We start from the raw sequence: 14,485 nt of genomic DNA, 5'->3' as shown, positions 1-14,485 counted from the left end.
CTGATGATGACCATGAAACCATTGTCACAACCTGCCATCCTGGTCTCACCTGCGTGTGGCTGACTCTTAAATGATCTCTGAACAAGGGGTAATTAGGGATGGGCAATAAATGTGTGAGTGCATGGATATCTAATTGGCTGACAGTCAGTAAAAATGCGTCATTTTCATGTTGGCAAACTGTAACTAGTGGAGTCTCATCTATTTACAATCTATATCAATGACTTGGGTGAAGGGACCAACTGCATTGTAGCCAAATTTGCTGGTACAAAGGTGGAGAGGAGAGCAAGGAGGGTACAAAGTCTGACAAAGGATGTAAATAAGGATATTAAAAAAAAAGTTGCCAGATGGAGTATTATGTGGGAAAACACGAGGTTGTCCAGTTTGGCAAGAAGAATAGAAAAGCATAATATTATTTAAAAGAAGAGAGGCTGCAGAATGCTGTGGTTGAAAGGGATCTGGGTGTCCCTGCACATGAATCAGCAAGTAATTAGGAAGGCAAATGGCCTTTATTGTAAGGGGATGGTGTATAAAAGTACTATAAGTAGCTATATAAAAGTGGACTGTAAAGGTAGTAGTATAAAGTAGTAGTATGCTACTGCTGTCCCGGGTATTGTGAGACCGCACCTAGAGTACTGTGTACGGCTTTGATCTCCTTACGTGAGGGATGTACTTACATGGGAAGCAGTTCAGAGAAGGCTCACTAGGCTATTTGCTGGAATGAAGGGATGGTCTTATGAGGATAAGTTGAGCACATTGGACCCCTACTCATTGGAGTTTAGAAGAATGACAGGTGATCTATTGAAATATGCAAGATTCTGAGGGGGGCTTGACAGGCTGGAAACTGAGAAAATGTTTCCTCTCGTGGGGGAGGACTGAGGGGCCACATATTCAGAATAAAGGGTTCTCCATTTAAGACAGAGACAAGGAGGAATTTCTTCTCTCAGAGGATCATTAGTCTTTGGAATTCTCTCCCCTTGGGAGCAGTGGAGGCTGGGTTATTGAATATATTCAAGGCTGAGTTAGACAGATTTGCGATCAACAAAGGAGTCAAGGGTTATGGAGGACAGGCAGGATAGTGGAGCTAAGGCCACAATCAGATCAGCCATGATCGTATTGACTGGTGGAGCAGGCTCGATGGGCCGAATGGCCTACTCCTGCCCCTATTTCTTATGACCATGAATTTGTCTCCTGTGGCTTTGAAAAGAACAGTGTGATGCTTCAGTTCACAACCATTGCAGATGTAAACCGGTTTCAATTTCCGGGATAGAAAGTGGTCACAAATGGGGATTGCAGCACTGAAATGAAGAGAAGACTAGGAATTGCCCACCCTCCAACTTGTCAGCTGAATGGAGTATGGAAAGCATCCAACTTCGGCCTGCACTTGGAAAAGCAATCCCTGGTGTGGAGCATTGCACTGTATGCGTACAAGACTGGATTAAATAAAGCTGGTGAGAAGAGGATTACAGCTTTTGAAATGTGGTCTGGTGAAGGGCCCTTAGAATCAGCTGGACAGAGTGAAGAACCAATGGTTTTGTCCACATGAATATTGGAGTCCCAAGATCTCATGAGTTTGCAGTTGAAGTGAAGTGGAAATTGAGAATGTCCGACAACGGAAAAGGTGGGGTGAGAATCTGGTGTTGATGATAATAGAAGGTGAGACATCAGGAAAGAACAGGCCAGGTGAGAGGACTGGGTGGGTGGAAAACATCAGAAACTGGATGGAGGGAGAAATTGCAGTCAAAAGAGAGAGATGCCTACAGTCCCTCATGGACTATAGCTAATAATAGGTAGATGAGGTGCCAATTAAATAGGCTGCTTTGTCCTGAATTGTGTCAAGCTTCTTGAGTGTTGAAAGGGTCGTGTAGCTTCCTACACTTGGCCTGTCACTGCAATGGGATTTTGCTTACTTCCTTAATAATTGCCACTTGTTTGCAAAAGCCAGAGGTTGAAGCATTAAATTTTTAATTGCTCACTGCAGATCTTTCTTGCTGATGGATACTCCCTCTTTCAGTATCGTGGTAGCAAAACTTTACCTGACTTCATTGGCTGTGAAGCACTTTGGGACGTGCTGTGGTCGTGAAAGGTGCTATACAAATGCACATCGGGCTGTCTGACTTCAATTGTCTTCCTTGGATCTTTCCTGCTGATGGATCCTTATATCAAACTATATAACTCACTGATAGACCTCCCCTACCTCTTCTTCATCCTGTTGTTTGACTAAGGTAAGGAGTCATAGGGAAAAAGTATACTGGAATGGGATAGGTATTAACAGGTACCAGGAGATTTCCTGAAGGGCTTGTCTTATGAAGAAAGTTTGAACAGGTTGGGCCTACACCCACTGGAGTTTAGAAGAATGAGAGGGTGATCATATTGAAACATATAAGATCCTGAGGGGAATTGATGGCATGGATACTGGGAGGATGGCTCCTCTTGTTGGAGAGACAGGAACTAGGGGACACAGTTTAAGAATAAGAGGTCCCCTTCTTAAGAAGGGGGTAAGGAGAAATATTTTCTCTGGGGGATGTTCATTTGTGGAATTCTCTCCCCCAGAAAACAATGAAGGCCGGATTATTGAATTTATTCAGGGTTGAGTTAGATAGATTTTTGTTAGGAAGGGGGGCAGGTAAGAAAGTGGAGTTGAGCCCACAACCAGATCAGCCATGATCATATTGAATGGTGGAGCAGGATCGAAGGGCCGAATGGCCTACTCCTGCTCCCAAATCCTGTGGCATTGCTCAAATTCAGTAACGTGCACATTAATAATACAAATATCACACCATTTAATGCACAAATGTAATTTGGCTTTCCGCTATCATAAGGTAAATAGATCAGGAAGTGAATTTTATTTGCATTCTTTCATTAATCCCTAACCACCTCCTTCGTCCATTGCAGCATCTAATCTAGTTTCTTAAGCATTTTTTCTATGTATTGTTCATCAGGACATAAGAACATGCGTAGGCCACGCAGCTCCTCAGCTAATTCTGCCAAGATTTGTTGTATAACCAACACCTAAAACAGAGCATCTGATTTTTATGACATCGCTGTTTATGGGAGCTGGCTATGTCCAAATTGGCTGCTGGTTTTTTTTATTCATTCACGGGATGTGGGCATCACTGGCTAGGCCCAGCATTTATTGCCCATCCCTAATTGCCCTTGAGAAGATGGTGGTGAGCTGCCTTCTTGAACCGCTGCAGTCCCTGTGGTGTAGGTACACCCACAGTGCTGTTAGGAAGGGAGTTCCGGGATTTTGACCCGACGACAGTGAAGGAACGGCGATATATTTCCAAGTCAGGATGGTGCATGACTTGGAGGGGAACTTCCAGGTGGTGGTTTTCCCATGTATCTGCCGCCCTTGTCCTATTAGGTGGTAGAGGGCTTGGGTTGGAAGTTGCTGTCAAAGGAAACTTGGTGAGCTCCTGCAGTGCATCTTGTAGATGATACACACTGCTGTTACTGTGCATCGGTGATGGAGGGAATGAACGTTTAAGGTGATGGACAGGGCGCTAATCAAGCGGCTGCTTTGTCCTGGATGGTGTCAGTTTCTTACATTACATTATGTATTTCCTACATATCATCACTGAATTGTAGTTATTGTAGTATAATTGGTAGTAAAGCAAATTTGGAGATCCTTACATTGTATAGATATAAGTTCTTTGAGTGGTTGGCAACAAAGCAGTGAATGGTATAACATCTCGTTTCCAGTGGTAATGTGCATAATTACACCTTGCATTATTTCAAAATGGTTTGTGTTTTTCAGGAGCCTGTTCTGTGCCCAGTCACATTTACAAAATTAACTTTCTGTCTCTGCAGATTGGTGTTTAACTTTAATCAAGCTCCTTGGATGATAATGTAATATATTGGATCAGAAGGCAGGATTTAAAAGCTACCGTGTACCACTGCTGCTCTTTAGGACACCAAGCAAACCTCAGGTGATTACGATCTCAGGTAGTTAAGATGATTTACCTCTATCCAACCTGGGAAATGTGGCTTGCTTTCTGCTTGGGACTATGAAACTGAATTAAACCGTGCACCAGGGAATCAATTATGATCATTTTGGATACACGTTTGGTGCTTTGCCACAGACAAAAACTCAGAAGTGGCTAACAGTAATAGTATACAACATGTGAAAGCTCGTTTGGTAATACAGAACTTGAGTATTGCTTAAAAAAGAGACAAGCTGTTGAAGCTTTTCATCTTGCACGCATCAGGACAATTCGCAAGAATACCAAATTATGAGGGAACAACAATTTTTACTGTATGAGAAGGGGAAACTGATTGGTTGGCAAGTGGACTCTGATTGACAGAGGTGTTGCCATGGAAATTGTATCAGTAACTGTCAACTGACAATTAACTGCAAGCTTTGTTTAGATTCAAACCAGGCAGGTTGACTCTGATCAAGGCATTGCCCTGGGGAGTGAACCAGGGAATGGCTGTCACCCACTTTGTTTAGTTGAAAAGGCGCAATGTGTGTACATGATCCCTCTGTCTGCAAAGGACAGGCCCCTGTGCGTGAATATATGTAGCTTCTAGCACATGTAAGTGAGCCACTGCGAGCCTGACTAAGAATCTTAAAGTAGTTGTCAGTGTAATTCTTAGAACACTTGGGATTGTTTAGCAAATCTTGTCCAATCCCGGAATCATGTCTAATGTTGGACGCTATGTTTTGAGTTTTGCACAAGTCAGAATGTGCTGTTTGATACGATCCACCAGTCTTTGGGATATACAGCCTACATAACTGGCATCATAACAGCACTGAAATTCATACGCCACATTAATTTGTGTGATAGACAGAACATCTTTTTGGCTTGACAGCAGCACCCTGTTAATGGCCAATACCACCTGCATTGCTACTGCATGGTAACAGTGTGAAGCTAGCTGCTTCATGCTCTGTTGCTCAAAATTTTGAGATAACTTACCCTTCCAGAGTAAACTAAGGTAGACTGGGCACTCTTCAAGACCGAAACTGACCGCCTTAGGCCCATTCATGAGTTTGCGTGATATACAGTGAGCAATGATCTTACCCTAATCAGATCAGTACTGATGGGATTAGGTAGGTAGGTCAGGTGTTTCTCACGTGTTGGTGCAGACTCGATGGGCTGAAGGGCCTCTTCTGCACTCTGTGATTCTGTGATTACTAGCTGTATATCGTGTAAACTCATGAAAAAGCCTAAGGCTGCCACATTCAGTCTTGAAAAGTACCCAGCCTACTTCAGATTAATAAGGTGTCTCAAAAACTTGAGCAACAGGTGAAGCTAGCTGAGTCACTTTGTTACTATGTTATGCAACATGAGTGGTATTGGCCACTAACAGGAAGCTGCCATCAAGCCAAAAAAGACGTTCTGCCTATCACACAAATGAGTAATGTGGTATATGAATTTCAGTGCCAGTATAATGCTAGGTATATAGGCCGTACCAGATCGTATCAAACAGCATGTCCCAGCTGTTCGCAACAGTCAAGGTACTAACCGTACACAACCCCAGTCAGTGCTTGCAAAACTCAAAACATAGAGCGGAATTCTTCCATCTGGGACTGAGTCCCAATTCAGAGTTGGGGACAGGGTTGTTTCTCACCGTGGAAGCCGATGGGAATTCCCACAATATCTTCCCCGGCCTCATTAATTGTGTAGCCAGGGGTTTCCCAAAAAATCGCACAGTGGGACGGGCTGGATGGTGCACCACCCACCCTCATTTCCGGGCGTCATATTTAAAAGGTGCCCAACATGAACTTACCGACAAGGCGCATAAAGATGGCAGGAAGGAGACAGGAACTTCCTGCTCCTAAGCTCAGTGACTCATCCCTGGGCATCCCCCTCGACCAGGTAGAGGCCAGGAGGGATGTCTTGTACCCAGCTAATGGGAGGAGGAGGCCAAGCAGGAAGACCAACCCTGCATGGGCGCAGGTTGCCATCACAGTAAATGCCCAGGGTGTCCAGTGTAGGTCAGCCATCCAATGCTGGAAGAGAATGAATGACCTCATATGCTCTGCCAGGGTAAGTAAGTCTCAGCTGACCACAGGTACCAGAATGAATGAATGTCAGGGACATGGGCCTCATGGCTACATCAAGGTGATGCTTCATGGCCCCAGGGCAGTCCATCCGCCCTGCAGATGTAGTGACCGCTTGTGCCTCCTTCCCCCTTCCATACAGAGAGTTCACAAGCTGTCTGGAAGTGGGTGGTGGTGGAAGGGGCTCCATCGCAGAGTGCGCCAGGAAGTTCTGCAAAGCTTATGCCTCTCTAAGCCCTTATCCTTATTTGTATGGGCTCACCGGTCTGGAGGGTGCTGGTCCAGAACCCTTCTGGACAACATGCAGCGGAGTAAGGAAATGCCACACAATCCAGTGAGTTATCTCTAAGACTGGAAGAATAGAAAGAAATGTGAAATTGCTATGTAAAAATGGATGCCTAAATACAATTCCTTTCAACCCCATCTTCTCTGTTATCTTTGAGCCAGACAAGTTAAGCCATAACTGGTAAGAGAGGGAGAAGATGGGAGGGGGTCGGCCACACTTTGTGACTGAGTTCAAGGAGAGGACAGCCCAGCTGGCAGGGTTGGAGTGGGACCAAGCCATTGAGGATGGGGGAGACTGGATTTGGGCCTCCAACCAGTAAGGATCCATGCATGTAACAGAAATCTCAGGTCCAAGGGGGCCTCCTTATTGCAGGCAACTCATGCTGTCACTCGGTCTCTCCTCTCTCACTTACAGGTACGACCAGGAAGTGGGCAAGGCCCGAGTCAGAAGAAGACCTGTCCAGTTTCAGTGCAAGCCCAGGCCTGGAGAGGATCGAGGCGATAACTCAAGAGACACGTGCAGCTGTAAAGCTGTCACAGCAGACACCTGCACCCTCCACCAGCCCAGAGACACAGTATTAGCTCAAGAGTAGGAAGGGTCTCACAATCCGGTGGTCACCGCACAGACATGTGTCCACAGCAGGAGGTCAGCCGAGCTCACCAGCACTCAGAGGGGTGCTGGGGAAGAGAAAACTGTGAGGTCCAAGTCCAATGACGGGCCTCTGGAATCGGCCTTCCAGCTCATGGTGGAGAGTCAGCAGTAGGCGGAGGAACATCAGGCAGAGATGTTGGAGGCCCTCAGCAGGGTGACACGTGAGTCAGAGGAGGCTGTCTGCCTGCTGGCTGATGAAATGGTGCCAACCTGTGCACGCAGCAGGGTTGACATGGGGAGGATGGCAGATGGGTCTCCTGCAGACCTGTACTCCACCACAGTAACCAGGAGGGAGCTTCTGCGGTGGCAATGCAAGAGGTGGGTGAGGCACCAAGGTTCCCTTCCCCTCAAGGAGTCAGGCCGGGGCCTACGGGCACCCAAAGGGAGGAGCAGCAGCAGCTGGACACCCCCCCTCCCCCCCGGGACCTTCACTCAGGAATCTCAGAGGTTGCCTGACCCTTCTGAATCCCCTCTGCCTGTGACCCCTTCAGCCTCATCCTCTGTCACCGCAGAGGGAGCAGCTGGTCCACAGCAGGGCAAGCAAAGTAAACTGGGCCAAGCCTCAGCTCTCCAGAGGACAGCTGCCAAGGTCAACCAAGGCAACAGGGCCAACTGGTGAGCAGGCAGCCTCCAACCCTGCTGCAGATGTCAGGGGCGCAGTGAGAAGTAGGAGGAAAAGGAAATGAAGGCCTGAATTTTGCGCTTGTCGGGCACGCGCAATGGGCAGGCCTAGAAGCAGATGCAAAATGCGCTTCCACCTGCGATCGGCCCCCAACCGCGATCTTACATTGGCTGGCCAGCTAGTGTGAAACACGCCCGGAGAAAGGCTCAGCACTGCCATTGTGGGCAGGAAGAGGGCAGGCACCAATGTCACCATGGGTGCTGGTGAGAGCTTCCAGTGAGCTCCCTGAAGGCACAGAGCTGCCTCAGGGAGCTGCAGACCTCCAAATAAGAAAATAAAGTTCAAAAATGCTGCAGAAAATGTCCATGCAGCACAATCAAGCACCTGAAAACATACCTCATTAAAAAAAAACAGTCCCCAGATATTTCTTTTCATTTTAAAGCCTAACAGAGATTTAATCCCACCCTTGGATGAGGTTTCATCAAAAAGTAAAGCCCACCTGGCCGATTGGCCAGTAAGATTGGATGGGCCATGAAGATTCACTGACAATTGAGCCATTAATGGGCATAATTGTCGGCAGGCGCTCTTCTGACTTTTGCGCGTTCCCACCAAGCGAAATATTGCGTGGGTGCACGATGATGTCAGGACACTCGCCCAACGTTATCTCACGTGATTTCACGCCCGTTTGGGTCAGGCAGGTCCCCGCCCATGGGACGTAAATTCTGGCCTATTAAATGTTAAATGTACAGCTGGTCACACAGATGAACAATTGAATGTTACCATCAGAAAACTTTTGCAAATGTAATCACTTCTACTTTAATAATGTCTCCTGTCCTGTTTCAGCTGTAGTGCTTCACTTAGCGTTCACCATCACCACCTCCCCCCCCGACCCCGCTTCCTTCCTGTGGACACCCCATTCCCTGGAATGAGGCATCTATAGGGAGGCAAAGGAATGTGCCAGGGCCCTTGTGAGCTATTTGCAAGTACTCTCCCATGCACAGTGAGCCTTTATCCTTCAAACAGGCCCTAGCATTGGAAATTCTACATGCTGGGGTTCCCTTTCTGTTCTCCAGTTGAGATGACCTGCATCCGCCCACTCCCAATGACCCAACCCCCGTGCAGCATCTCCCTCCCGCCCTACCGACTCCTTCTGCCCCTTGTAACCCACAGCATTCCCTCCTACCCTCAGTTTTCACCCCAAGAGTCCAGCATCAACTCCACTGACCTCTTCCAGTGAACCCCTTCACACTTCAACACCCCCATGGCCCTTCAGAATTCAAGACCCCTCCCACTCCATGCATCTTAACAATTGCTGAAGACCACCTCCCTGGCTGCAAACCACCAAGATCCTTCCCGCACCTCTCCCCCACTCCCCTGGCTCTGCTCTATCTGACACCTTGAAAGACCCCTCTGATACCCTCTTTCCCCAGCACCCCCAACTGCCCATACCCATGCTCCTCGAGGCCTGAAGTCCTGCCCACTTCCTCATTCCTCTCCCACCCTTCTTTCAACAACCCCCACCCCCATCGCCTCCCAAAACGGACCCTCGCTGTACAGCAGTACCTTCTGCTGCTTTGCACCTGCAGCTGAACAAACTGATCCTTTGGTGGTGTCCCTGGATGAATGTCCAGACCCGGGGCAAGTCACTGGATGAAAGTCCAGACCCAGGGCGAGTCACTGGATGAAGGTCCAGACCCAGGGCAAGTCACTAGATGAAGGTCCAGACCCAGGGCGAGTCACTGGATGAAAGTCCAGACCCAGGGCGAGTCAGAGGATGAAAGTCCAGACCCAGGGCAAGTCACTGGATGAAGGTCCAGACCCAGGGCGAGTCACTAGATGAAAGTCCAGACCTGGGGTGAGTCACTGGATGAAAGTCCAGACCCGTGGCGAGTCACTGGATGAAAGTCCAGACCCGGGGCAAGTCACTGGATGAAAGTCCAGACCCAGGGCGAGTCACTGGATGAAAGTCCAGACCCGGGGCGAGTCACTGGATGAAAGTCCAGACCCAGGGCGAGTCACTGGATGAAAGTCCAGACCCGGGGCGAGTCACTGGATGAAGGTCCAGACCCGGGGCGAGTCACTGGATGATGGTCCAGACCCGGGGCGAGTCACTGGATGAAAGTCCAGACCCGGGGCGAGTCACTGGATGAAAGTCCAGACCCGGGGCGAGTCACTGGATGAAGGTCCAGACCCGGGGCGAGTCACTGGATGAAGGTCCAGACCCAGGGCGAGTCACTGGATGAAAGTCCAGACCCGGTGCGAGTCACTGGATGAAAGTCCAGACCCAGGGCGAGTCACTGGATGAAAGTCCAGACCCGGGGCGAGTCACTGGATGATGGTCCAGACCCGGGGCGAGTCACTGGATGAAAGTTCGGACCTGGGGCGAATCCCTGGATGATGGTCCGGTCCCTGGCGAAGTCCCTGGATGAATGCCCTGACCCGGGATGAAGTCCCTGGATGATGGTCCTGTCCCATGACAAAGTCGCTGGATGAAGGTCTGGACCCTTGTCGAAGTTGCTGCGCTGAGATCTCTCACCTTCTGGATGCTGCTTCATGGAGAAGACCCAGGTGTTTGAAGCCTCACCCACACAGCACTGCATTGTGCTCCAGGGTCCAGTCGCTGGAAGCTTCCATCTTCTGATCTCCACGAACTGCCCAAGGTCTTCTTAAGGTAAGTCCTGACTTTTACATACCACATTGGTCCGGACGTGTTTTCCCACTAGTGTATTATTTGATTGGCATGGTGGGGGGGGACGCAATTCTGGTCAGGCCTTCCTCTGCATTCGATTAGTGGGACACAAATTGGTTTCATGCCAGCCTCTGGTGGGAATTGGACCATCAGCCAGTGACTCGACCTGGGTCTGGACCATCATCCAGTGACTCACCCCGGGTCTGGACCATCATCCAGTGACTCACCCCGGGTCTGGACCATCATCCAGTGACTCGCCCCGGGTCTGGACCATCATCCAGTGACTCGCCCCGGGTCTGGACCATCATGCCAGTGTGAAGCTGAGTTTTGGACCTCCCATCAAATTCTCCCCCCGCCACCCCCCCCCCACCCACCCACCCCCTGCCTGCCATTGAAACTGCCAACCGGGGCAGGGAAGAATTCTGCCTATAGTATCCAACATTAGATGTGATTCTGCGATCGGACAACATTTGCTAAACAAATCTGAGTGTCCTCAGAATTACACTGACAACCAATTTAAGATCACCAGTTGGCCTCATAAATTACACATGCTAGAAGCTACTTATATTCACATACAGGGCCCTGTCCTTTGCAGACAGAAGGGGCATGTACACGCATTTTTCAGCTAAAAACATGATTCCTCAGGGGCAGTGCCTAGACCAGTCAGTGTCAACTTTCCTGGTTTGAATTTAAACAAAGCTTGGCAGTAAACTGTCAGTTGTCAATTACTGGTGCATTCTCCATGTCAACAGTTCTACCAATAAGAGTCCACTTGCCAACCAATCAGCACCCACTTGCTAACCAATCAGCACTCTCATCTCATGCAGTATAAATTGTTGTTCCCTTTACCATTTGGCATTCTTGTGAATTGTCCTGATGAGTGCAAAACAAAAAGATTCGCCAGCAAGTTTCTTTTTTTCACCAATACATGTGAAAGCAAAGGGTAAAGTGGTAAAGAGCATTTAAGCAGCTTCGAAGGGTAGATTTACCAATACGCTTTTGTGTGCTTTCATTTTAGTTAGCAGCTTGTAGAAGATGCCAAGCACTCAAATTCTCCTGTGAGTTTCGAAGGGAGACCAGAGGTTGCATGTCAGTGGGGCTGCAAACAGTTGTCTCTCTGCACTCACCTGGGGTGTAATGATAACCATGGCATACTCACCCAGGCTGGGGCAGGAACATGAATATGCACAGGAAATGTATGCATAAAGATAGATGTCCTGCGTGTCTATCTCATTCAAGTTTTTGGATGCTGTAGTTCTCTCTGCCAATGGTTTTCAATTTCACCTATTGTATCTGTACACACTGTAATACAAACATTGATACTGTCCACCTGGCTACCTCAATTTCAAGAATATTTTCGAAAGCTCAAAGGCTACTTTCTGCTGCTATGTTACAGAAATGGATCTAAGTAGCAACTTTTTTCATAAAATTCTATCAGTCGTGATTGTAAATAAAATACTGCAACTGTTATAACAGGACTTTAGAGTAAGCTGTTAATAAACCAGATTATATTGTGCTGGATCCTAAGATGAGGTCCTTGCCTAACACCAAGTCATTGAGAAGCCTACCTTAAACATTGCTGCCGATCTACATTGGTTCTTCTTCTGGCTTCACCTCAAGTTAAAATTCCCATCTTTGTGTTCAAATCCGACCCCCATCTCTGAAATCTCTTCCAGCCCCACAATTCTCTCCTCTGACTCTGGCCTCTTGCGTCTCTGATTTTCATTACTCTCACCATTGGCAGCTGTGCCTTTACCTACCTGGGCCTCAGGAGCTGGCTTTGTCTCCCTAATCCTCTCTATCTCCTTGCCTCTCACTCCTTTAAGGCTTGAAACCTTTGACCAAGCTTTTGGCCATCTGCCCTAATATCTCCTTATATGTCTCAGTGATGGCATGGGAAGATGGGATGGGAGTGGCGGCATGGGACAGGGGGCTTGGATGAGATGATGGAATTGCTTACCTGTTGCAAAATGGTGGGGGACAATTATCTGAAACAACTTATTCAAAAGCTATTCCTTGTGCTGAAAATGTAGATTCACTAGGTTTGCATGAAAAAAGTTTTAGAAAAGCTGAGCGCTGAATTAAAAGAATACCTCAGCATTGATTATTTATCTTCATCTGTGGGACTGCCTGCAGTCCCGGAAAGGCCCACTATTGACCTCCAGTGCTGCTGGGACTGCTAGAGGTCAGGACTTCCTCACACTGAGGGGCAGAGGTTCCTCTCTCACCTCGTTCATGCCGCTGGCAGGGTGTTACGACTGTGGAATGACCTTATTTAATGTGGGTCAGCAGCAGGCTTCTGACATTTCTTCCGCAACTGCCCCCCACCCACCCACAAACCCCTGTAAAATTCAGCTCCATGTTTCCCAGTCAGACTTTTATATTCTATGACCATAAGAATGTCACAAGACTGGAATCTTGACAGAATCTGTATTTGTATTCCTGGGTCTGTTTTTATTTAGCTTTTTCCAGAGTGAAAAGTTTTGATTCTGTTAAAGTCTTTGGTAAACGAATAACTATTTAAAGAAGTACTGTTGCAATATAGATACTAATTTTACCACAAATGTTTTATGGTTCTCTGCTAGTTTCTAATAAATGCAAAGAGGTTTTTGTGCCCCCTTCTGATTCATAATTGTTGATTCAATAGGGCAAAACCAGTTAAAGGCCGAGTCAGATCAAAGACGGCACCCAGTCACAGGATTCATTCTAGCTGGATTTCCAGAACATCAAGATTTAGAGTCACGCCTTTGGTCCCTGTTTCTGATTGCATATATATTAGTAGTTCTTGGGAACGTTTCTGTTGTGTACATGGTTGCGACAGACAAACACTTGCATGCACCCATGTACTTTCTTGTCGCCAACCTGGCAGCAATGGATGTGGTGTTGACAAGTTCAGTCATTCCTGAAATGTTGGTGAGGCTTATATTGGACATGACAATTATCCTGTGGAACAACTGCTTTATTCAAATGTATTTCTTCCACAGTATGTCAGCAGCAAAGATGTTGCTACTCACTGTGATGGCTTATGACCGTTCAGTTGCAATATGCAGCCCCCGACATTATTTGTCCCTCACAAGAAATAGTTTGTCAAACTGACTGGTCTTACCTGGGTACTAGGCATGGCTTGTTTCTTGCCTCCAGTAATTTTAACTTCTGTCTTTCCCTTTTGCTGCTCAAATGAAGTTTACAATTCCTTTTGTGAGATAATGTCGGTCACGAGTCTGATTTGCACAGATGCAATCTCTGTCAAATTTTTCAATGTAGTTTTAAATGCATTAATAGCCTTTTCAAGTTTTGTCACTCTTCTCTGGTTTTACATCAAAATATATAAATCATCAAAAATTCTCTCCCCAGAACAGAGAAGGCTTTTATACACCTGTGTAGGTCATGGGCTGGTTCTTAGTTTCTTTTTCCCCTCCCCGGCCCTTTATTTTGCATTATTCTATGTTGGGTACAACCCCCCCATAATTCGTGTTGTTTCCGCTATTGTGTATGTGACCTTAAGCCCATCATTGGGTCCAATTACTTACATTCTAGCTACAAAGGAAATAAGAGAAAAGATTCTTAAACTCATCAGAGTAAGAAACATTTTTCCTCATGTTGGAAGCACTATTGCTATTGACAACCCTTGAATTGAAGAATCATTGAGTCATGACCATCCTTGCCATGTATTTGTTTTTTTGTCTTTGTTCCAACATATTTGAATATATTGGGAAATAAAATTCACAATTATAGACTCATCTTACAAGAAATAACTTGCATTTCTATAGAGCCTTTCTCAACCTCAGAATATCCCAAAGCACTTTACAGCCAATGAAGTACTTTTGAAGGGTAATCACTGTTGTAATTTAGGAGACATGGCAGCCAATGTGTACATAGTAGGCTCCCTGAAACAGCAATGTGATAATGAGCAGATAATCCAGTATAGAAAACATGTAGTGTCATAAGCCCAAGCATCTTCAGCAGCTTCATCAAAGACCTTCCCTCCACCATAGGGCAGAAGACAGGATGTTTGCTGATAATTGCACAGTGTCCAGGGCCATTCACAACTCTTCAGATACTAAAGTAGTCCGTGCCCGCATGCAGCAAGACCTGAGCAACATTCAGGTTTGAGCTGATAAGAGACAAGTAACAACCGTGCCACACAAGTGTCAGGCAATGACCATATCTAACGAGAGTCTAACCATCTCCCCTTGACATTCAATGGCATTGCCAGTGCTGAATCTCCCAACA

The 14,485-nt window shown here is 47.0% G+C and overlaps 1 protein-coding gene across 1 annotated transcript; it reads left to right on the top strand.

The window, feature by feature from the left end:
- The first annotated feature begins 5,747 nt into the window (after positions 1-5,747).
- LOC121276833 (olfactory receptor 4Q2-like) lies at positions 5,748-13,884 on the top strand. The gene is given in 4 exon segments (XM_041185376.1): positions 5,748-5,934; positions 6,705-6,806; positions 12,900-13,337; positions 13,340-13,884. Coding segments are annotated over 4 exon segments (1,272 nt in total).
- Positions 13,885-14,485: the final 601 nt, after the last annotated feature.

Source organism: Carcharodon carcharias, chromosome 4 (genome assembly GCF_017639515.1).
Source record: "Carcharodon carcharias isolate sCarCar2 chromosome 4, sCarCar2.pri, whole genome shotgun sequence".
Lineage (NCBI taxonomy): Eukaryota > Metazoa > Chordata > Chondrichthyes > Lamniformes > Lamnidae > Carcharodon > Carcharodon carcharias.
The sequence above is the reverse complement of the archived record's forward strand: the minus strand, read 5'-3'. Positions and strand labels throughout refer to the sequence as shown.